The 25,708-nt window shown below is 40.7% G+C and overlaps 2 protein-coding genes across 4 annotated transcripts; one reads left to right on the top strand and one right to left on the bottom strand.

Moving 5' to 3' along the window:
* The first annotated feature begins 1,320 nt into the window (after nt 1–1,320).
* LOC105204057 (glycine-rich RNA-binding protein 2) lies at nt 1,321–5,304 on the top strand. Its single transcript, XM_011173083.3, has 3 exons — nt 1,321–1,476; nt 2,197–2,333; nt 4,947–5,304. The coding sequence occupies exons 1-3, from the start codon at nt 1,438–1,440 to the stop codon at nt 5,125–5,127; spliced, it is 357 nt and encodes a 118-aa protein (XP_011171385.1). The 5' UTR covers nt 1,321–1,437; the 3' UTR covers nt 5,128–5,304.
* A 359-nt stretch (nt 5,305–5,663) lies between these two features.
* Nucleotides 5,664–25,578, bottom strand: LOC105204056 (PHD finger protein rhinoceros). 3 transcript variants are annotated; one of them, XM_011173081.3, is made up of 10 exons: nt 24,714–25,578; nt 23,004–23,053; nt 22,401–22,915; nt 22,128–22,284; nt 21,309–21,461; nt 20,882–21,169; nt 20,529–20,702; nt 20,273–20,439; nt 19,475–19,598; nt 5,664–19,399 (listed from the first exon to the last, which is right to left on the bottom strand). In XM_011173081.3, exons 3-10 carry the CDS (start codon nt 22,856–22,858, stop codon nt 12,131–12,133), a joined length of 8,790 nt encoding a protein of 2,929 aa, XP_011171383.2. In that variant the 5' UTR covers nt 22,859–22,915; nt 23,004–23,053; nt 24,714–25,578; the 3' UTR covers nt 5,664–12,130. The 3 variants fall into 3 exon arrangements, with proteins under 3 accessions (XP_011171383.2, XP_011171384.2, XP_039306999.1); XM_011173082.3 differs by having other exon boundaries at nt 24,818–25,578; XM_039451065.1 differs by having other exon boundaries at nt 24,830–25,578.
* Between the last annotated feature and the right edge of the window lie 130 nt (nt 25,579–25,708).

The following is a 25,708-nucleotide window of genomic DNA, read 5'->3' as shown; positions in this document are numbered from 1 at the left end:
TTTCCTTAACATTGACTTCAATTTTAGCGCATTCTAATTGCCAATATTAATAAAGACAATTGTAACAACTTTTCCATAATTAGATGTATTTGTTATACATATTGTACATATCTACATATATTATATGTACAGATGCTTCTATGAATCGATATGTCATTTATATTATCTGACACCGGTTGGATGATAGCAATAATTAAACACAGGTCTCAGAGTTTCTAATCTAAACTATAAGAGATCGGCCATTCTTTTACTCCCTCGATATTTTTTGCATGTATAGGATTACAAAAATTATGATCTCTTCAAGATGTTGGTTCTTATCATCCCCCTTTAACGTAAATGGCCCTCAAACAAAATGCGATTCTAGTCCGGCAACCAAAACGCGTCTTCCCAGGATCTCTTCTTCGTCAATGAAGCAATACCGAGAAGTATCATTAGACACAATTAGACGCATGCTAATTGTGTGTGAATGGATTCGTTCTTCTCGCGCAAATCCCCATACAAATGACTAATTACTAATTATTTGTTTTATGAGTGATCTAATTGCAAACCGAAAGTTGCGATAAGTTAGCATTGAAAAGTAAAGTGCGCGCGCTCATCCAAATTTGCGAGAGACCAAAAGGAATGAAACATAGTGAACAAACTTCAGTGGTCGTCAAAATAAAATGGTTTTTTTTAGAGACTGTCGCATTCAATATTCGTTTCTGGGAATGAAAAAACAAATGATGTATCTATCGAACGTGTTTAAAGAATCACCGAAAAAAAAGTCAGCCACTTTAATACCGGCCATGCATCTCAATGCTGAAGATATTTATTCTTCAAACGGGTCTTGCTTTCATTCTTCATGCTAAGAAGCCGACAAAACTCTGTTAATTTATTTCTGGCATCTAATTGTCAACATTCTCAGTTGTTTTTGCGACGTAAAGGTGTGTGTGGAAGTTTCTTCTTTTTCTTCTTCTTCTTCCTCTCCCGTGAGATAAAGAAGGTACTTCACTTCAATTTCCTCGTGGAAAAATGGAGTCAGGTTCATAGCAAGACAGGTTGATTCAAAGAGAATATCTGTGAAAATTATCGGCGCGATGAAGTCGCGAGGTTGGATTACGGTCATTTCGGATTTTACGAGGATCACGTCCTCGCGGCGGCGTCTGCGCGGCATCATCATCATCATCGCGGGATCCCCTGGGATCCCACGAAAATACTCGGCATTGGCATTCCTATTTGCGGCTCTTTGTGCAGCAACTGGTATCACCTCGTCCGGATCGCGTCTCCTCCTTGTTCGTTCGCCTGCTCGCTCGCTCACTCGCGTGAAACCGCAGGTAGCCGACGACAGACGTGCAGAATCGCCCTGTGCACGTGTTGGTGTTGGTGCGTGCGTACCCTGCGTCGCGAAAACGCGCCGCGCCGTCGGTCCCGGCGTATATAAGGCCCGCTGCACTCGAAATGGAATCAGTCTCCGATATGTTGCGTCCATTGCATTTCGTAAGTGGCCCGCATCACTCCCTCTCATATCTTCGACGTCGATACACTTTTCCTTTCTTCATTCCGGTTCTTTATCTCTTCTCGCGCTACATCCGCTTCGGCTACATCCGCTTCGCGTGTGTTGTACGTTCTTTCTCGACTGCACGAAACGTCAGTCTCAAACCCGATTAACTAGCTTGATAAACTAAATTAGCGTAATTCGCGTCCGAGACCGATCACGCTCGATACGAGTTATCTTTGACAATTGAGTATTCGGGAACTATAGATATCACAGTAACCAAATGTAAATTGTACAAGTTAATACAGAAGATATAGAAAGTTCAAGTTAAATAATTATAATAATAGAGATTTTATCATCAAAATATATCAATAAAAATTGTTTGATTATAAATCTTTTTTTAGAAAAAGATGTTCTTATCTTCTAATATCTCTTAAGCTTATTCCGACATTGTATCGTCATGGACAATGTTTATTATTGCGAATTGCAACCAGCGGAAGCTTCGAGCGATCGAAGATTTTTCAAGTACATTGCCAAAAAAATCGCGACAATATTGCATAAAATGATACAGAGCTTTTCGAGCTATACAACACCCCCGAGTTGTCCCAACACGAGTTAAGATCAAAATCGCATAAAACAATTCGGTTTTTCGCAATTTTTTCAAGAGAAGACGATAACAATGAACCGTACAATGATTTATTATTCATATAATTTGATTCTAGGTGTTCTTCTTTGGGGCGTTTGCCTTCCTCACGTTTGTCGCCGCTGTGGAAAACGGGGAAGCCCCGGTGCAGAGCGAGATCGAACCGCAACCGGATGCGAATGCCAATGATCTAGAAGCGGACGCTACGTATTGGGGGTGAGTTATAAGTCGTTAATTTCTATCCCTCTAATTGCGAACCGCAGGAAATCCGTGAATCCAAAATCATTATTGTTTAGATAATTTGGGACCATAAAGTAAATAATGAATATTACACGGAAAGAAGGGTTTTGCTAAAGTATTTAAAGATTTAGCTAAATTTGGAAATAATTTCGTTTTGGACCATCAAAATAATTAAATTGTGTAAAACGTTCAAACTGATTGCTCTAGTGTGTTAATATTTTTTGTAGAATTGCTCATTATATTTGAACAGTCTTCGTAATTATTTTGATGGCTCAACAACATTATTTTCAAATTTATATCAGATTTATATCTAGCTAAATTTGTAGGTATTTCAGCAAAACCGTTCTTTCTGTACGAGACATGAATGGTTTCCAAAATACTCCCAAAACGTCAATAATAAAACTCATTGCATATTATCGCAAAGTAAAAAAAAAAGAAAAATAGATTCGTGTTTTTCAATGTACCTCGTTCAATGCCATTCGCTGCAGTCACTTAATCTGCACGTCACTCACGAGGAGCTGGCAATTTTAGATTCGCGTGATGAGTACCTTCGTTAAAATTATCAAGTAAAATTAAACTGTCGTGTGATGAAGATAGTTCTATCCCGCGGGGAAGTACAGAAAAGATCGGAGATCGTTGGCACAGTTTTCGGCATTCGATATTTTAAACAATAACTAATTATTATAATTGAACTGTACTAATGTGATAGAAAGAACCCTTCCCTGAATATTTTCATGCCAGGAACGAGATTCTATGTATGATATAATTTCATTGTAACAAATAAAATACGAACATGCCGCATAATAGCCAACTTGCCTTGACAGCAGGATAAATTGACACATATCGTGCCTATATGACAAATTTTCTATTAAATTAATGAAAACGTAATAGAAATAAAAAACAGATGGCAAAAAAAATATATATATGTATTACTTGGTGAAAATAGTGTAAACTTTGGAAATTATTTTGTGATAATCGAATACTAAAATGCTATTATAGAGAAACAAACGTTGCTTCACTAAAAAAAGTATTAAATAAACCGTCTTACTAAATTGTAATTGAATGTTCGCACGCTTCTCACTTGCGCGTGAACTGAGCTTGCCTTAAATTTAAGTCAACATACATTTGATTTCAATCATTGTATTATAACAAATTACTGTCGTTATTCACAGTAAGATGTCATGTAATAACAGAAACTTTCCTAAAGGAAAGTAAAATGAAAGTAAAAGGAAGTTAAAACTTTAATAATATGTAATTTATTCTTTCAAACTGAAGAATATGAATACGAAATTTTAAAACACTCAGAAATCTATAACTTGCCTTCTCCTGAAGCAAATTTTTCTCTTTTTTAAATCTAATGCTTATTTAATTTAAATAAAACTTTAGAAATGGTAATTATATTATAAACAAAATACAATACTAACTTGTGTCTTGTGCTAACGAGCCCCGATTTCCTCCACTCGCGAGGGCGAGTCAGAATTTGCGCGGTATAATCTTCCGATCGGGACTTTTTCTGTACTTTTGATATCTCCACTATTTAAAGTTGGGACGCGTCGTCGGGACTGCTAACGACAAGTATTAAACGGCGATCACGTATCCCATCGTAATCGGGGCTTACTCAACCGCGATTATATATATGTATTTCACGATACACTTTGTATGCGTCTTGCTCGCTTACGCTTGTTCGTTCGTAAAGATGAAAGTCGTGTAAGACATCTGGAAAAATTATTGCATTTTTGTGGTGCAGTGTTTTTTCATTTGCATTCACAACCACGTCTCTTCCGACCGCGCATGAATCACAACGTTTATACGCCCCTCGTAATTCCGTCGCGCGAATATTCTAACTAGTCGCGTGTCATAAATGACTCATTTCGATGGGCAATTAACACTAAGGTGAGCTGCGACAATTGATTTGCAGTAATTTAGCGGGCCTGCGTCTCATCCATTTCTCGCGAGTGACATCTCGAAATATCGTAACTTACTGTCATAGAAAAACATGGAGCGTACACAGTTAGCTTCTCTAAAATAATATTACATTGTCGAAAGAAAAGTTTGAACAATTGTCTCGATGATAAAAGGCCTAATTTTTTGCAATTTTAAATTACTAGACATAAAAAATTGTGTACAATTTATATTCGAAACCGAAAAAGATCTTCAATTTTATATTAACTTGACTACTAATTGCACAACACAAGTGATACCTTTCATATTTAACCTTTTCTTTTGTATATTTATATTTATTATTAATAATAAATATAATAAATAGTTCTAATTCATAGCAAACGCAAAGGTTACTTGATATTAGTAGAAGACCAATTTGTTTCTTCTCAACTGCGCAATTTTTTTACTATTTTATTAAAGTCCGATATTCAGTATTGAACCTTCCCTTTAAAAAAATCATCACCAAAAATAAAAATTGATTCTAAGATTCGTCAAGTCGTCCATCATTAAAAGGACGGCGATTTTCGAATGCTCTATATATATTCTATAAAACCTGTCGCACGTTAAATTACACATCGTCGATTTGCATTAAAAAATTCCTTTGATGTTCAAGCTGTCTAATCAAAAAAATTCATAAATAATTTTCAGATACGGGCGACCATATAGATACTACGGTGGTTGGGGAGGTGGATACGGCGGCAGAGGATACGGCGGTTGGGGAGGATGGGGAGGCTGGAACGGTTGGAGAGGATACTGGGGCGGACGAAATGGTTGGGGTGGTTGGGGTGGACGAGGCTATGGTGGTTGGGGCTTGGGATACTGGGGTTGAAATGTGAATTCCGTGTTCCATCTGCGTGATATTTTGTCGCTATCAGCGTAACCTTTGGCCGTTCATATGATTTTCTTTTTTTAAGTTACACGAAGCTCTTCGACAATTTCATTAGTTTCGTAAGTTTTCATCAAAATTTTCATTGTACAAGAATAAAAAGGATATATGAAAGAAACGTGAAAGATGCTTTGTTTCCTGCCATCATTCCTCTTGATTGTAGACTATGTTCTCACGTAAAGAATTCCGTACTGAAAAATGTTAATACATAAAATACATCATAATTTTGCATTCTATGAAAATTAAAATTACGTACATAGTTGCAAAAATAAAAACTGTTTTTGAAAAAACTTACAAAGCAAAGAAAGCTGTGAATATATTTTACATAAAAATTGATTATGAAACGTGTGAGAGAAATGCTTTTTACAAATTTAAGAATTCGCAACAGAATTTCACTTTCTTTTCCATTTAACATATATAATAGTAAATTACCATGAGTAACAGATTTGTGGGCATAGGTCGAATAAGAAAATGCGGGATGTAAAAAACTGTAATTATTATTAATCGTAATAATATGATCATTGACAATGACGCGACTATGTGCACATTAAAACACCTTATCTGTATCTTACAAGATCAGCTTTCTTACACTATATACAATAACTAAATATCATATTACTCATTTGCATTATATAATAAAATTATCTATATATTTATATTTTGTATATATATATGTTCATATTTATATATTTATATATTTATATATATATATATTCGTATTTATATATATATAATATTAAATTTATTTGTTATTCGAGTAATTGTTATTTCGATATATATATGTATGAAACGATTAAAAATTAACCAAATATTTATTCTTTATAATTCTGTACAATAGGCTCTTAAAACTCTGCTTATCACTGAAAAAATGTACAATGCGGTATATGTAAGGTATGAAGGTATGTCTGGAAAAATCCTCTCGTTCGCGGAAACGTCTAAGCCGATTCAACTTTTTTTTGCGCGTGTCGGCTCGTTGATCGATGATTCATCCGCGGTCGATCGATGATCGTGCGCGACACGCGCCGGAGAAACCGCAGAGACCGGACTCGTTTCCGCGATCGGCGAGAATTTCAGGGCGCCGGCGAGCGCGCAAAGATCGCCGACGCGCTAAACAATACTTCATCTTATTTGATTTTTTTTTCTTTGCGCTTTATAACAAGAAAATAAAGAGTTATGATAATAAAGAATTGGGACGAAACGGTATCGCCAAACTCTCTTCCTATCTCCCTCCTTCTCACTCTCTGCCACCTCTCTTTCTTTTGCTCTCACACGTATGCAATTCATTCATTCTCTCATTCTCTCCTTTTTTTTCTACCCTTTTTTACCCTTTTCATAGGAACGCAAGATCGCGGCAAAAAACTATTTTCAGACCAACATGTTCGCGCAAGTATGCAATATACATGGAAGATACTTTTCTGATTACAAGAATTTACCGTTAAAATCAACAACTCTCTTTTGGTACATCCACGCGAGCTTCGCTAAAATGCGCGATGGAGAAGATCAAGGGAATTTGCCAGCAATCAAGATAAAAGTTACGAGGATATCATGAAATAAATGTTTTTTTTTTGAGGGGGGGGTGTCAATTTTTTGCTGTACTTTCCTTTATTTTCATCCTCGAACAACCTCCGAAAGTTCGTCGATCGATAACAAGTCGCGTTACAACACCTTCCTTTTAAAATATCAGAGAATGGAAATTACGAGTAACGCCGTTGCCGAGTCAATTAACAAAAATAAGAATCATCCAGAAGTTCCGTGCCTTTGTATTCCGTTTGCCGTTTTACCTGTGTCACTTCGGAAATTTAACGTTTATGGAAATTTGATTCCGAGTCAAGAATTTTTATGTTGTCCCGATCAAACGAATAATTTGAAACAATTCTATGGCTGGTTACTACGGAATATCTGGATGGATCAGTTCAATGTTATCAAGTTTAATGTTATCAAGATGCTCTTTTATTCTAGTCCTCAGCTGTCGCTTTATCTGCCCTACATACGAGGCGTCACAAGTGATCTTATAAACGACATTGCTAGTACAGTTAAACTCCGTTTTGTACTTGTGTACTTTAATAAAATTATTGATTCTATCAAGACATCTAAAATCAACGATAAACTTATTTCTATATCCGTCAATGATGCCGTTATCTCAAAAACATTCCGGATAAGGAATAACAAAATATACACGTCGTTCACATATACGATAATAGTAAGGCTCACAGAAAAAAAGTAACTCATTAATTGACTCAATGAGTCGTGACGTTATGAGAGTCAAGGAGCGAAGTTACAAGCTACTGTTTTTCAATGGTAACAATAAGTTACTTGCTAAAAGTGACTATTCCAATCCTGAGTTACCATTATCGTAATGAAAAGTTATAACGTCAGTACTAAATCATCACTAAAAAAAAAAAAATAATGGTTTCTTGTTACTCTTTACTTCCCATTCCTAAATATGATTATATGATCTTTGTTGGAAGAAGTATCGAGTCTTTCGGCGCGATCATGCATTTATCTTCTTTTTCTGTTTTCTTTTTGTGACTTTTCTTCAATACGCTCGCATCCAAGAAAGAGAGCAACTAAAAACCATCTGGAAGATTAGATTCATACGGTAACACAGCCGTTATAAACTTCATACCAATTACAGATTCCTGTGTCTTATCTGATATACGAGTATGTACAATTTCTTCTTATCCTGCGCGTCGCGTTACAATTGTAGAGTGAAAAGTGAGTTGGGAACCATTTCCAAACAAAGGATAACTTTGAGCTTGCATGGAAATTTCGTTATCCGTCTTTTGTCATGCTTTTACTCAGTTTTTACCTCGACATCCGTATCCCCCACAGATTTTTATTCCATTTTTATTCAAACGTGTGTGTAAAAAATCTCTCGTTATTATTAAAAATTCATCACCTTTTCTAATACGCGGCTCCCATGATTGTTTTCACTCCACAATCGATAATATATGGGGACCGGGACGAAGGACTTTTCTACGGACAATTGCACGTTTACCAAAAGGATCAGCAATCGGTAAGATTCCAATCGGCGCGCACAACTGGACTCTGGTGTAAACGCAAACAATCTCAGTTTCGCTTATTGGGTGTTTCACAAACCCCACAATTGCACGCAATCGACTTCAGTTGTCGCTAATCTTCGTCACGTCTCACCTCTAACTATCAGTTCCAATTCCTCTCTTCAATACCTTTACATACCAAGATATAATAACAAAAAGACACGAAAAATAAATAGATACAATAACAAAGAGACACGAACATCTTAAGAATGTATCAAAGATTTTTTTTTCTAGAGACACATCTCTATAGTATCTTTCGCATATACACGGTCTAGTTATAAAATTTTCGACCTGTTTTTTTTTCATGGAAAGACAAATGGAACCTATATATCAATCGATAGCCAAAATGATTAGTTTGAAGCCTTGTGCCCAAGATATTCAAATTTTATTAATATCAAATTAATAATTAGTGAGTTCTTACTCGTTTCAATTTATTTTTATGTACAGCTACAGTTTTATTATTTGAAAACGAGCGTGTATAGAAAGAATTTTTAATAACGATTGCAACTAGTGACAAACATGGTGTTTTATATCCAACTCGCAAACAAACATAGTCTTACTAATTAGTACAATCGTTAAAAATTCATTTTCAATACATGCTCGTTTTTAAATAGTAAAACTGCAACTGCAAATAAAAACTCATAAAACGAAACGAGTAAAACTCAATAATTACTAATTCCATAATAATAAAATTTGCACGTTAGGCACACAACTTCGTATTAATTATTTTTACTTCGGCTGATACATAGCTCTATTTGTCTCTTTCCAAGAAAAAAATCAATTCGGAAACTTTATAGCCAGATACTGTACACATTCTTTTCATTAGGATCATTTTCGTAAAGTGCAAGGGTGCAGACACAATAGAAGGATTAAGAAATAGGAAATAGAGAAGAAGAAAGTTCAACATGTTGGAAAAAGAATATCTCATATTTTCCTTATTCAACATATTGAACTATTCTTTACTCTTCGTTCCTTATTCCTTCTATTATCTACATCCTAACTGGATATGTTATTACTATTATTCTTCAAATTTTACAGTTAAATAATTATTTGGACAAATAGAAACACGCGCACAGAAACGATTCATACAACGCGTACAGAAACGATTTTTTCATGTCTTCAAACAATTGTTTATCCTTGAACGTTTTTTATGTTCCTCTGTTTAAATATATATTTGTAATTTAACATAGCATTTTAGAATCAATAGTTGTACAATGTTGCTCGTATTAAAATACTGCAATAAGTAGAAAAAGAAAGATTAACCACGGGCAACTTTTGCAGGAATCCTTTTCTAAAAAGAGTGAAGATGATGATGATGCGTCGTTCTTCGGCCTCGTACGGAACTAACGGAATATCTTCATCTTGTGTCTCGTGATTCGTCGAATCACCTACGCACGTGACGTGTATTCGAGAGGAAACAATTTTTCTCGTTTTATTTTTACAATTCGATCGCAATCCCTTTTTCTTTTCCTTTTTTTAAATATCGATACATGGCACGCCGCTTCATCGATCATGAGTATTTTATACGCATAACTCTTGTTATCTACGCGGCGAGATTAAAATAATATTTCTTAATGTAAAAAAGAGAAGAAATATATAATAAAAGTAATAATAACGTGCAGCATACAGTAATTGGGATGATACTAAATAGAGAGAAACTGAAAAAGATAGAAAAAGGAGAAAAAGACAGAATAAGAAGAAAAAAGAAAGCAAGAGAGAAACAGAAAAAGAAAAGAAAGGAAACTAAAAAATCGTCTAAAATCCGTTTTTGGGGAGCTTTCGAAGGAAAGTACATGGTGAATAAATAGCGCCTTACATTGATCATCATAAATAAATACACGCAGAGCTACAACGTGAAAAGGGATAAAATAGGTAATCGAAGATTAATAATGACGCGTTGGATCTTATAAAAAAAAAAACTATGTAACAAATCGCGCGAGAGGCGCGTACGTAATATATATGTGTTTATATATATATATATATATGTATATATATATTTATAACGTGTAAAAAAATATAATAAAAAAATATCTTTAAATTTCGCGTCTAACTTTATGATCGTATGTGCGAATTGCACAGCGTGAAGCAAAAACGAAATGAAAAAAAGGAAAAAAGAAAATAAAAGAGAAGGACGAACGATTTTCGAGAGCAAAATTGTCTATATTGTAGCATCTTGCTGACAATGAATTCAATTGTCAAACGCGAGAAAAAGTGCATGCAAATTCCAATTGCCAAATCGCGAAATCCTTTTTATTTCTCTTTTCCTTCTTGTCCTTTCAAGCACAAAAACAAATGTGCCTAGATGTGTAAAAACAAAAAAATTTATTCTGTAAATTATTCTGAAAATTAAAAAAAAAAAAAGAATGCGTATCCCTTTTCTCATTTGGTGCTTCACGTTCCAGCTGGTATACGCTCTTCTTACCACATTAATAATCGATATCGATCGTATATCGCTCGAAATATTGTATAATAGTATTGTGGCTTATTAAAATTCGTTATAACTAGCATTTAAAAATCACGACCTAAGCGGTGATTTGAGAAATATGCTTGTACAAGGTAATTTTACGTCGCTGCCGCGATACCTCATTAAGGTGTCAATCGTTGCGCACGAGCACGAGTCTTGTTCTCATCAGAAGCTTCGTTCATACGTCGTACCGGTTTATGTCCACGCCTGATCATATTGCTTTGAGTTCACATCGACGAGTGTAAGAAAATCCTTTGAGCGTGGCACGTCGACAAACATTAAGGAGGAATTCAGTCTGGGTTGCGTTTCTACCAGGAACGGAAAGTAATGCGTTACAAATAATGACTTTTTTAGCCGTTACTTTTATTTTTTTATAATAACAATTTTGTAATGACGTTACAATTTTTCATAACGGTAATGGTAACGCCAGGGATAGTCACTTTTGACGAGTTATTGTCATTGTGCTTTACTTATTGAAAAAAGTAACTCGTCAATTGACTCGTTACGTTAGTATCTTTCAATAAGTAACGTTCAATGGAAACGAGCCGATTATCAAGTGACCCTGATCTTACTATTACTATTATGGAAAACGTCGTTATCAAATTATTATAACAAAGTAACAGTAACGAGTAACGACGCTACTTGTAACTTATCGCTTTCCATCCATAGTTTCTACAGAGTAAAGTTCTACAGGCTTAAGTAATAAATAGTTATGAGGTGAATTAAAATAACAGTACTGTATTATGGTTGATAGACAAGCATACTCTTCTCGGAATTTCTTTAGAAGCGATTCCGTAAATCTTTAGAAGATCTTTAAAAGAGAATTCTTGTAATATCCGTAAAAAAAAAAAAAAAAAAAATATGAAAAATTGATCGATGTCACATGGTCATTACGTTACTGTATTTTCTAGTCGGGATTGACTGACCAAACGAGTCGTGCTACGAAGGAAAAGTGGGCGCACAAACGGTATGTATCCACTTATGTAGATGAGAGATAGTTTTACAACGACGATTACGCAACGAGGAGACACCTTAGTGCGGACCGTCAATACATCCGACGAAATGCACGTGTTTTTTAGTATTTGCGGTAAATTTTGGGCACTTTGTGAAATTTCACTTCACCCTCAGATCATTTACAATAATCAATAATTTATATTACACTCTTACAACATTTCTACTGAGTCTCTATCTCAGTATTGAACAATATACACATTCTATTTTGTATGCACGTGTGTGTGTATGTGTGTGTATGAATGAATAATGAACGTGTGTTCAGTGTGTATGTAGCGAATATATTCTTACGTACGAGCACGACAAACGAGTGGTGCGACGCCGTGCACGCGTACGTAATACACACGCGCACGCAGAAAATCGTCTAAGAAAGAATCACTAAATTACTGTATTATACAATTATCATTAATTATCACCTAACTTGGCATCCTTGCGGGAGCGGTGCGGGCGGACACCCCGGCGAGTTGTGATTCGCGGACTGAGACAGCAATGGAATATCGTCCTCTTTGGAAGATTGCTTCTCCATGCACGGCGGTTGCTGCTCCTCTTGCTCGGCTCTCGTTTCGGTGACGGGGACGGCGACGTCGGTGGCTGACAGACGTTCCGCCATCGCCGCCACCGTCGTCGCCTTCTCCGACTCGGCGCCGCCGATCGGCAACGGCGCCGCCGAGTTCACCAAAGTTACCGTCGTCGTCGCACTAGTACTGCTACCACTACCACCATTGTTGTCCACACTCGCGCTACTCGTCACCGGATCCTTCAGTTCGTAGCCCTCCTGACAACGAGTCAGTTTTAACCGGATCGGCGTCACCTTCGCCGACCGGATGTTCTTGAGGGCGATGACACCCGCATTCTGATCAGTCGGCTGCTTCTCGTCGACGTTGCTCTCCATCGAATAGACGCCGGTCTCCTCCTTAGCGGGCTCGGGAGGCGGTGGACCCACTCGGCTGTCCTTGCTGTCCGATGATAACTGCTGCTGCTGACCGCTGTCCCCATCACCACCGCTGACCAAAAGTGCGTTGTTAGGCACGTCGTTCGCCGCCGAAGAATTGACGCCTGGTTTACCCAACCGTATGATGAGTTTGGGTGTCGCGGCGCCACCCTCTAGAATTTGCACCCGCGCCTCCTTCTTACTGGACTGCCGCTTCTTCCGCTTGCCGTTCTTATCTCGCTTATTCTTCGTCTTCTCGTCGTTATCGAAGCCTGCCATGATCATCTTGCGGAACTTCATACTTTCGCGACGGAGTTCCTCCATACTAGGCGTGCTCGGGATGCTACTCAGTCGCTTTTTAGGCGGCCTTATTCTGCTACGATCGTCCTGCGCGTTACCCATCTCCTGTCCACCGATTATACTATTACCGATCTTAATCTTCAGCTTCGGCGGCCCGCTGTTCGTCACCGTAGTCGCAGTCGGTCTGGTTTGCCTGCCTCTTCTACGATCGCTGACCGTGCCAATCACAAGACCACGCTTTCTATCAGAACTGCTCTCCTCTTCGCCAGCGACTACGTCGAGGAAGCTACTGCCGCCACTCGCACCGCCACCGCGCTCTTTTCGTCGTTTCTTCTCCATATTCGCATCAACAACTGCCTTGTAGTCCTCGCGAGTCGGTATACTTGTCATGGAAGCTACGGCTTTTGGGATGGTAATGACTGTACGATTTGGATTGATGGGTGGAATGATAATAGAGGGCGTAGAGGCGACGTTACCGCACGCAGGATCATCCATGTTCATATCCTGCGAACAATATTGGCGCAACAGCTCCTTCTTTCGCATGCGACGTAGATTCGAAGTGCCTGAAGCAACGGACACGCTGGTTGCGGTCGGCGCAATTATCACCGGTGTTTGTTGTGTCAGCGGTGTTACGGTGGACGGCGTATAGTTCGCATCAAGAAATGGACCTTTAATTTTCACCTTCAATTGATTTCTAGAATCGGTCAAGGAAACCTTGTTGGCGTCGAAGCTGGACACGGATGATGGATCTATCGCCGATGAATCACCGAAGCCCGGTTTCGAGCACGGCTCCTCGAAGCCGCCGCTTGCGAGCTGTTGCTGTTTACCGGCAGTCTTCTTTAACACGCAGCATTCTCCATGCAATAAATCATCGAGTTCCGGCAAGTTCGAGTCCGCACTTACGCTCGCGGCAAAGCTACCTAACAAATGGTTGCCGTACGGCTGACCGTGGACCGATGAACTCGACTGGTCCACGGTCGAGTTGTATGTACGCATATCCACCGGACCTGGTAACAGCGGCATGACCGTGTCGGCAAATTGATGACTGGTGCTCGACTCGGACTTGGCCATGGCAGTTTGGTGATCGTGATGCGCCGCAGGTGACGCGAGTTTCTTGTCGTCAACATACTTCTTCGTGGTGTGCAGCGTGGGACTAGACAAATGGGACTGGATGCTGCCATCGTTCGCCACGCCGCTAAGAGGTTCGTTCGCGCGATTCTTTTCGTTTACGTCGGTGGATTTCTTGCGCTCGCGCATTGTCCTCAAATCCGCGATGTTGGTCTCGTTTGCCGAATCCTCGTCCGAGGCGAAGTCATACACAGTGCCGACCAACTTGTTCTGAATAGAGTCGTCGTTGTGTAGCGCGTTCGACATCGGTACCATCGTAATCGACGAGTTCTGATTGCTCCTACCACGTCCTCGACCCCGACCACGACCGCGACTTCGATAACTCTGCTGGGATCCCTTGGAATTCCTACTGCGACCACGAGAGCTCGGCGCAGTTTTCGTGGTCTCCTGGCGCGGCGATTTACCAGGTGATTTGCCCTGTAAAGATGTCACTCTGGCGGATGTTCTCGTCGGTTTCGATGGTGATTTCTTGCCAGACGGCGCGCTCTTATTGTCCGCGCTAAGTACTTCAGTTACATTCTCCACGACAGTCTCGTTGCTGGCCGGTGTTTCCGCGATGGTATTAAGGAAGGATGGCGGCATGGAGGGCGAGTTAGCCGGCTGCGACAGCAAAGATGGCGTATGCCCTGACGATGGCGGCGCTTCCGAGGATGCTGGTTGCGTCGTTGGTGGCTGCTGCTGCTGTTGTTGTTGTTGCTGTTGTGATTGCGGTTGTTGTGGCTGCGATACCGGTGGTGGAGGCGGCGTGGTTACCTTCGTCGGCGATACCATAGCCGCAGTAAGGGCCATGTTATGCGACGACGAGGTAAACGCGGCGGTGCATGGCGACGCCCCTATATTGAGAGACTCCTCAAGCGGCTTCGGCACGTGCGGCAGCAGAGTTTGCGGCGTTGGGAAAGGGGCACCGAAGGGTGGTGGGAACGGTGACGGATAAGGCAAGGGGGCAGCACACGCCTGCGGCGGAAACAGTGAGACCGCTCCGGCACCGTAAGAACTGGTCTCAGAGTACGAGTGGTATGGCGTCGCATCCATTGAACACGGCGGATAAGACATCGGAGGTACATTCTTGTAAGGAGGAATAGCCGCATGCTCTTCCGCGGAAGACGCAGATGTGATGGACGACGACGTAGACCGTCGCGAAGGTAAGACCTGGCTTTCGGCCCATCGCGTGTCCGGTCGGCCGTTGAGCTCGTTGTAGGGCGATCCACTCTGCGTGTAGTCCTGTCTGATGTCCGATGAGACGTCTTCCTTGTCCAACGCGCGGTCCATCTCGCTGCCCTGATCGTCCTCCGAATTGGGCAAGCCGATTAGGTGACGATTCACCATCTCCATAGGCGTAATTTCGTCCACGATTTGCGTTGGTATCGCACTGGCTGCCGTCATTTGCTGATCTATCATCGCGAGTGACTGCACGCGTGATTGCTCCTGCGCCACGGCATGCTGCGCCTCGAGATGTTGTTGCACTCGTTCCATCGGATGCGCCTGCTGCAACTGCAGATATTGGTCCTGCATGTTGAGCTGGAGATGCGCAACCAGGGCTGCGTCAGGAGTCGCCGCAGAATCCGGTATCACGGTGCCGATATCGTTCGAGAATTGATGAGCAGCGGCGGCGGCCGCAGCAACGTAACGATGGTTCTGATTGTCGATTAGCGTGTTTAGATGTTGCACGTCGCTCGGATTGAAATTATCCATGCTCGGCGGCACCCATCTCTCGTCCGCCTCGGCTCTATCGAGCTTCGCACGCTCCACCACCGTCACTTTGGCCGTCTCACGTTCTTCGTTTCCATATATGTAGTGCTCGTTATTGCTGTTGCTTGAATAGCAAGGCTTCCTCTTGTCCTCCATAGTATGATTCTTGCATGTAAGATCCTCAGACATCTGCGCGGATTCCGAGTTGCTGATACTCTTAATTTCGACCGGCTGCACAACTGGTTGCTGCTGCCCCACTGCAGATTGCTGTTCCTGCACGCCCACCTTTTCTTGAAGCAATATCTGCTCTTCCGTTGGTTTTTCAGCCGGATGAAGAAGCGGCTCCTCCTTTTTCGGAAGCTCCTCTTCCGCCGGAACGGATTCTAACTCAAACTGACTAGAATTCGACTTCTTCGATAATTCCATACGCAGCTTCTCCACCAAATGCAGCGTTTCCCGCGCACTGTCTTCCTTCGAGTCCTCTTTAAACCAAAGTTCATTGTTGAAGGAGAACGAGAGCGGTGCCGCTCCTCGCTCTTCGTCCCGTGATATGCTGAAGCCGTCATCGTTCACTATATCGTCGGTCAACATGTCTTGATCAAAGTCGAACAGCTCCGACACGCTGGGATCTTTGCTGCCGTGTTGCGGCGAGAAGATAGAACGATTTACGGATTTTCTTCTTTTCTGCTGACACTCTTTCTCGGACGTCACGTTTTCTATTAATGCGGTAGAAACTTTATCGGGCATTGACCTCAAACAAATATTATCGTTTGGCTCCTTGGTGACGTTGTCTTCAACCGTGATCATCTCGACAGCAGCCTGCGTCTCAATCTCGAGCTTTTGTTCCGTTTTCTTCTTTCTATCCAAAGGTTTCTCGAATGTAGTCTCAATATTCTTCTTTACATCTTCCTTTTCAAATTTCATAGCGTCTAAAACCGCGACTTCCTCGCTCATGTGATTTTTAATGTCCTCGTTCTTGACAGTCTCCTTCGCAATGGATGCCACAATTTTAACGTCTTTATTTTCCTCGTTGCATCTCTCCTGCTGAATGGCGATCCTGCTCCTTGACAATTTGTCAAGGTGTTCACGTTTTTCAAGAAGCTTATCCAAACCCCTTGACGACTTCTTCGGACTGTCTCGTTCAGCCCGACGTTGTTTCATCTCTTCCTCCAGCGTATTGATAGCATTCTTATTACTTGTTTTCTTGATCTTTTTGTCATCCATTTTAGAAGTACTCTCAGACGTTTTAGGAGATTCTAAGATTTCCGGAACATTTTTAATACTAGTAATATCATGTTTATCTTTCTCGGTTTCCTTGGACGTCTTCTCCATTAATTTCTTTTCCACTTTCTTGAATGACGTTGACGTCTCCTTGTTACTCTTGTCTTCTTTTGCACTAACTTCGCTCGATTTTCGTTTGCGAGTCTCCGATTTCGCTCTGGACGTCGCTGCGCCGCTGTCGTCCTTACCTCTGAGAGTAGACGGTTGCTGTTGGGTCTGCTTGATAGATTGGCTGGACTTCTTGGTAGACTTGGCCCCAGAAACACCTCGTAACCCATCATTATTTCGAGAGCCACCGAGCACACTTTGTTCAGCTGGTTGTTGGGATCCCGATTGCAGAGATCCCGATCTTTTGGAGTCTCTTTGATCGGCTTTCTTGCCGGACTGCTGCTGCGCCTGTTGAGCCTGTTGCTGCTCCTTAGGTACTGCGGTTCTACCTGATTCTTCTCTCTCAGTAAGCGGCGGCTGAAACTCTGGTCCACGCCGCCCGTCGGAAGTTTTAAGCTTCTTATCGGGCAGCTTCTTGAGTTTCCGCCCCGCGACAGCCCTCTTCTCAGTCTCGACCGCTTCGTCTGCGACTTTATTCATTGTATGTCGTTTATTTGCTGTTTTGTTCTTTACCTGATTACCATTATCGCTTTCGGAGGATGTAGTATTAGTAGTGGTTGAAGAGGAAGTCGGCTCCTTAGTAGTGCTTGACATCTTCTGTTTTGGACTTTTAGCTACATCGGAATCGCTGCTGCTCTCCGAAGAGCTGCTGCCGCTGCTACTATCACTGCTGCTGCTTTCGCTATTGCTGCTCTCAGGCACCTGTTTCTTTCCCCGTTTCTCTTTTATCAGTGGCTCCTCCTTTCTCGTCGGCAGCTCCTCTTTCTTAGGTGATTCCTCTTTCTTGATCTCTTTCCTCTTACCACCGTCCGGCAATTCCTTCTTTGGTTTTCCATCCGTAGTCTCAAGATCCGGTGGAGCGGGTTTCGTGCCCATGCCACTCTTGATGTGCTCCGCGGCTTTCTTTGCAGCTTGCCGTTGCGGCACGTAAGCAAGGATCTCTGTACCGTCGCCAAACTCCTTGTCAAAATCATAAACGTCGTTATTCTTAGTGTCCTTCGGTGTTTTGTTGTCGCGCTGTTTCTTGCCAGACGGCTTCTCCTTAGTTGGTTTCAGAGGTTCTCCAGGCGACTTGACGAACTCTACCGGCTCGCTTGCGGTATTCTCCTTCTTACCCTGTGTCCGCTGCATGATCTCCGATGCCTTCTTTGCCGCTTGTCGCTGCGGGACTATTAGAGAGGATGGTATGTATTCTTTCTTTTTGGAATTTTTCACGTTCTCCTTGTTCTTCGTGGATTCATCCTGATAGTCTGATCTTGCAGCATCCTTACACGTAAAGTTCTTCTGTGTATTCTTCGATATATCCGCCGCTGAGAATTCCTTCACCGCAGCTTTTGTGATAAGTACAGCCGAGTGGGAATGATGCTCCTGCGAATCCGAATCAGTGTCCGAGTATATAGCAGAAGCTACTGATGGACCAAGACGAGAACCGGCGTTAGTGCTCAATGGCAACAATGCGTCACTTTCACTGCCGGAACTACCAAGCTCCATATGCTGTAGAGTACGTCTGTTCACCAAGTCTAGCTTATCGCTCTCGCTACTATCGCGCAGTTTGGCTCGTGACCTGTCTGGCACGTTCTTCTTTGTTTTCCGTCTGGCTGGAGTTTTGTTCTTCGCCATTGCATTTCCTTCATCTTCTGAGCTTGTTTCGGTCTCAACCTTCAAATTCTTAGACTTGTTCGTACATTTGCCGGTTGTTTTTCTTTCCGGTTTTACCGCGTCCGTTTCGCTACTACTCATAGACGACAAATCGCTGCCATACAGGCTCTTCCCTCTGACCGAACCGTTAAAGTAGGGTTTCTTATTGGACGCACCATTGAAGTCTGGTTGTACTTTCTTCTCGTCGTTAGACGCTGGCGTGGGTGATTCAACCTTAATTCGAGCGAGTATTGTATTAAAGTCATGTGTGTGATCTTCGGCATCGGTATGGGAGTAGAGACGATCGTATATTGAAGGTCCGTGATTGGCCTCGACAATAGCTGCGGCCGTCGTCGGAGATAGCGGCGGTCCGGCCATCACCATTGCCTGCTTGTGAAAGGTTTGTTCGCGCAATCTCAAGAAAGTGCGACAGAGTTTCTCGCGACGGCCGACCATGTAACACAAATTTCGCACGCGTTCCAGATCTTGTCGCAGCTGGACAAACGTACGCATTTTTTCTACATCGGCTGCTTGACCCTGAGCGCGTGCTCCCGCGCTCGAAAGTTCACCGCAACGAGGAGCTAACAATGGTTTATTATGACCGGCCTAAAAAATAATACAAATTACAAACCATATCCAATTTGATATTTTTACATTCGCGGATTTATGTCGACGACTTACTCGTCTCTTCAGTTTCCAATAGTTATATATGTATATGATGCTATCAGGATCTATATCCAATTGCTGGGAAGTAATGTCCTTTATACTAACATGCTTATCAAATTCCGCTTCGATTTCTTGCAGCCTAATATGAAAACAACATATGTATTACGCTTACTTTTTACAATATAATTAAAAAAAGATTAATTCTTTATGAAAAATATAAAATACAAAGTACTAATATATAATTCATTAACATATAACAATAGATGTATTTGTTAAAAAACATTTTCTCTCATATAATTTATATTACTCATTTACTTTAATAACAAAACTCAAAAATTGTCATTTCAAAGTTGTCTAAAAAAAAAGAAGAGAATTCTGATGAGAATTTAATAGACTAATAGAATTTAATAGACTAAGTGAAAAGTAATGGTATTTTTATTCCTCTACAATTAGTAGATCAAACTATACCAAAAATTTTTATAATTCAAAACATTCAAACTAGAAAACTTTGTTTTTTGAGTTTGAGTTGATGTTGAAAATGAGCGATACATAGAATTTTATTATATTAATATTTTTAATTATTATATTATTTTAAACTGTTTAATAAATTTTTAAAGATATAACTTTAATAAAATATATTGATATATTTATCTAATTCTGTAGACTTCAATATGATTCTTAAAAGCACAAGTGAGTTTCTTAATTCATCGGTTGATTAATCATATTATGTGCAAATGTAGCTTTTACAAAATTGTATTAGCACATAATGTGATTAATCAAAAAACTTGTTTCATGTAAAATCATGCCACATACTTAGCTGCGCGTGCTTGATTTTTTTCCTCAGAAGTCATGTCCTTCCGTTTTCGTCGTCTAGATTCACCATCCTCGGAATCTGACCCACCCTTTCCACCACTTCCCACGCTACCACCAACGCCGACTTTGTCTTTTGTATTTGTTCTACTATGCCTTTGACAATACGACTAGAAACACGAAATTATCAGATTGACTTGTAGTTATACTCGCGAAACAATAATTTCAATAAATTTGGATCGCCCGTATGATAGCTTACCCTTAATTTTACACCGTCGTCTGCCATTTCATCCTCGATAATAGCCTTCATTTCTAACCCATATTTAAAAGCGCACGTAACATGATACGCTGTCTTACAGGTTTTTATACTGCACTGGATGCAAGCACCCACACGTTCGCGGCATAAAACGCAAATTAAGGCCCATCGACTTTGCTGCAATTTGTTATTGCACTCTATTAATTTGTATCACAATGAAGAAATCTCAAATTAATTTAAATTATTTAACATATAATATAAAATGTACAATTAAATGTTTCATAAATTGATTATATTTAAATAATGTTAAAAATTATATATATGTAGTTCTTTATAATCATAAAACGATTATTTACCGGAATACTGGATATTTTTGTTATTGGTTCCATTCTTTCTACACAACCAATGCTAACTTCGGGAATCCAAAGTGCACACGAGACGTGAGCCCATTTTTGACCGCTCCGTGTGCACTTCATTGCACCACCCTTATTAGGGCATAATACACAATCGGGTCTTTGACTTAACGAACAAGTTCTACACAACCAAGAGCCATCGGGTATTGAAGTAATACCGTAACAAGCCTGATGTACACATATGTTGCAACAATCACAAAACACCATCTCGTTACCCTCCTCGGAGTCCGGCTATCATAAAAATTTGACATATATTATAGAAAATTTAACGTAAATTAAAATGTATATTATACGTGTGGGTGAGAAACAATACATTATATATGAATATATTCCAAATTCTGATTATATAAAAATAAATAAATCGACTCACCGATCTGCAAACGTCACAAATGACATTTTCATCATATTCAATCCCAAGCCCTTCCTCATTTTTCACGATTGTTTGAATCCTTTCCCAACATCGCACTTCCAATTCTTCTATGACTCGTTCCAACTGCGATTCTGTAACCGGCGGTTGTCCAGCCTGGATAATTTTAACAAAATATTAATTATATTAGTTATTGAATACTATATATATGGGAGAATAAGTCATTATTCACATAATACAGTCATTATTCACATAAATAAATCATAAAATAGTCATTGTTTACACATATTACTAATTGTTTCATTAATTGAAAAAATATTTTCAAATTATTTATGTTAAGAGAATAATAATAAAAATATTAGATTTGATTGACTTTCAATCCTCTTTTTTTGATGAATATTGGTTTATGTATATTTAGAAATCAGAAATTATCTATAATTTTTTTATTAAATATATTTCTCTTTCAATAATAATCATAAAAATGTTTTCAATTTTTTTATCATTAAAAATAACAATTGTAAAAATATTTTGATCAGCTTTAAATCCTCCTTACCTAACAAATATCAATATTGTTTCATGCCACATTTAGAAATCAGAAATTTAAATTCTATTACTTAAAAAAAATATGTCTCAATAATATATTAAAACTTTGTCTTCTCTTTTATAATACAACTTTTATAGATAAAGATCTATGGAAAAAATGTTATACGTCTTTTAAATATACTTTCTTTAAGACATCTAACAGATTCTTCATACACAAAGCTAAAAAATCAATTCCAAAGAAATGTCATTCAATTTAAATCGCCAAATAATTGATTATACCTGTGCTCGTTCACCATTGAATACTTCCAACCAGGCAATGTCAGTGTCATCGAGGTCGTAAGCACAGGCTTTCTCTGCTCTTGCCGGAGTAGTACTTAAGTGATGATCCTCCGAGTTAAAATAATCATCACGAGATATTCTTACTAACTTTTTAGGCCTGAAAAATACATGGAATGATTCATTATAAGATATTACATTACCTTTTAGTGATTTTAGATTTCCAGCAATAAAGGTATCTCACATAATATAAAATTATACACATTATGCACTCACAATTTAAATTCAGCTTGTAACTTCAAAGGAGATGCCTGAGTAACAGTGACCGTTGGTTCGGGAAGAGAATCCGGATTAACGGGTACTTGAACACCCCTTTCCCACTCCTGTTTCCACTGATCAGTTATAACCCAATACTCGTTTGGACTCAATGGTTCACTGTCTGGCAATTTCATAGCGCTGATCAGGTCTTTACGAAATAACTCCGCTGGCGCTTCCGCGGATGATCGATTGTATATACTAGGAATCTTGATATCGCTGACAGATCGGGCGGTCCAGGGTGCCCCCCCTTGGCTGGATGACGCCATCGTTTCCTCTTCTTCTGAGGGCCCCATGGTCGCTGCCAGTGCCGATGAACCAGTGGCAGCTGAGCCCAATCTACATTTGCGCCTTTTAATAGCGCCCGGACAAGACGCCAGATCATTGTCGTTTCTATGCCTCTTGCCTCGTTGTGCCATTCTACTATGCCAAATAAGCTAGTGGTACGTGGCACATGCAGGTGAACTGTGTACACCCTGAAATAACAATTGTGTACTTCTTGAGCATCTTCTATTTCACTTTCCCATACATATTTTAAAAAATATTAAGTAGAAATAAACTTACTACATAGTTATCCATATATTTATTATCTGGAAAGCAGATTATTTTCAGAACTGAAACATAAAAAACATGTTTGTGATTTCAAAGTATTTCACAAATTATATTACAATATAAACAAATAATTTTGTTTGTAAGTTAGAAATGGCACAAAACTGCTCTCCTTTAATAGAAAATTATTGTTCGAAAGGTAATTTTAAAAAATTATAATATTAAATCGCAAAGCAGTATCTCCGAACTTAGTTTATGTCATTAATAGCTAACATTTGACACAATTCACAATTTTATCTGGTTATCACTAACTTTGAAGTTCTACACACATTCTGTTATATTCCTCTTGGCATCTTAGCAATATTTAGCACATTATTTTCTTCAATCTCAATTCTACATAGAATATTCTATATAATATATAGAGAATAATTCATATACATATACATGTTAACTAGAAGAAAAGAAAATGTAAATACCACAAGAAAAGAAATATATTCCTTGTGATATAATAGATTCACATCTCGAATAGAAAGAAAGTATGATGAAAATCACAAATGAGAGTGTCAAAGTAAAATGTACAAAATATAAAAGAAATAATACATATTCCTTGCGATACAATATATAGAAGATTCCTATCTCAAATGTCAAGACAAGAAACATGGAAGGAGCCATGTACACGAATGTTAAAGTAAGAAAATGTCAAAAATATATAAGGAATGACATATATTCCTTGCGATAAAATATACAGAAGAATTCCAATATCAAATGTATAGGAAAAAAACATAAGCATCACGTACGAAAACCATGAAGCAAGAAAACATTTAAAAATATTATCACAAAACATTTATAAAACGCACTAAAAAGACTAAAAGAAAAAAAAACTGATGCTATAATGAATGCAACAATCTATCAAGAGTCAAGAGGAATAAAGAACAAGTAGTCTCTCAAATCGTGATTCCAGAGATATAAATATACAAATCGCTCGCGTGCACCGTATTTAACGAGTAGGCGCCACAATTTATTTTGACGTAACAGCGAGAGCGATGAGGGAGCGACATTGACACAACGTATGCTTCGACAGCGTCAAAGGATTAAGAATGACAGCGTTCCGGATGACGGCGACGATGACAAGGACGACGAGGACGACGAGGACGACGAGGAGTGTGCGAGGAAGGGCTCGGAATCGCGGCCGAGCAGCGCGAAACAGCGTGCGAGTACCCTCGATCACAGCGGCATTTTTTTTCCAATGCGCGCGACACCACTAACGTGGCCGCGCGTCGTCGTCGCCGTCCGCTGTAAACACGCGGGATCGGCACGCGCGCATCCGTCCGCGCTGGCTCGCTGGTTTCTTCGTTCCACGGAGGGAAGAGAAAAGAGGTTATAAAAAACCTCCGCGGGCACCGCGAGTGGATGCGCGTGTCGTCGCGCGGTGCCCCAGCGGTGTCCGTCGCGGGGCGCGACACGGCCGACGTTCGCGTGGCTGGCGCACGTCGCGACGCGGTGCGCGCCGTACGGCGGAGACGCGAACGGGGGACCGTGGCGAACGACGGCGGGATCGTCGTGGAAGGTGAACGAATGCACTCGGCGTCGCCGTCGTCCGTCGGAGCGATCATGTAAACATTGGACGCACAGGAGAGAGAGAACGGGGCGCCAGCGATCGCGCTCTCGCGTATAGCGCCTCGGCGCTCTCGCGGCGTTTTTAACGGGGCACACATTCACACTCACTGCACGTGTCGACGGACGAGCGGGCCGCGGGCGGCGTTAAATCTCATTGTATACACACGGGATGATCACGGGTCGGCACGGTGATGCAATTGCGTACGGCTTACGAGAATGCTCACGGCTCCATTACGTTGCTGCTGGTGCTCCTGCTGCTGCTGCTGCTGCCCGACAACATTGACAATACAGATGGCAGCAGCGTCGCGCGCACTCCACCACAAGTCTCCCCCGCGCGCACACACACACACACTCGGGAAGACCATTAAATACCTTATTATTGATCTATTAGCCGGATATATTTCCGCGCGCGAGGCGGCACGTGATCGCGAGCGGGCGTGAAACCGGCCGCGGGGCCGCCGGCGGTCGCCGTGCGCGCTCCCGAGCCGCCGCGAACACGCCGACGGGCTCCTGCCTGCAAGTGCGTAACGGCCTCGTCCTCTCTCTCTCTGTCACGGCAGCCTAACCAACATGTCCTCATTAGCGATTCCAGGCGGGCGGCACAGGCCAGTCCGTTACTCACTCCGCCGGCGGTCCGCGCGCTACCCCGCGACGCGGCTACTTACGACGGCCGGCTGCGTTACGGCGAACGCTCGTGCTCGATCGCGGTACGCACCAAATCAATAATATATTTACATAAAAGTGAATACTGGCGTTTGGCGCCATCATGCCTGAAAAAATAACTGTGGAAGTACGGTGTCACGTGACCGAACCAGCGAGATCTCGCGATCTCGCCCGCGCACGAATCATCCAGAGCACGTGAGATTGCCGGTCCGACAGGTGCGTCCGGCGAGCGCCCTTCCGCGCCACCTGTCGGCAAGTGCATATAATACCGCGCAAGCGCGCGACCTTTCGAAACGATAAAGATGCGAGAAGTTCCGTCTCCTTCTCTTCTTCTTCTTCTTTTCGAATCTGCACTGAAACTGAAAAAGAAAATAAACTTGGAGGTAATTCTTTCAACCTCGCATTGATTCTATTTGAAAAAAATATTTTTCTCTATTTAT

Source organism: Solenopsis invicta, chromosome 6, assembly GCF_016802725.1.
Source record: "Solenopsis invicta isolate M01_SB chromosome 6, UNIL_Sinv_3.0, whole genome shotgun sequence".
Lineage (NCBI taxonomy): Eukaryota > Metazoa > Arthropoda > Insecta > Hymenoptera > Formicidae > Solenopsis > Solenopsis invicta.
Note: the sequence above shows the minus strand (reverse complement) of the source record. Positions and strands in the feature narration are given on the sequence as shown.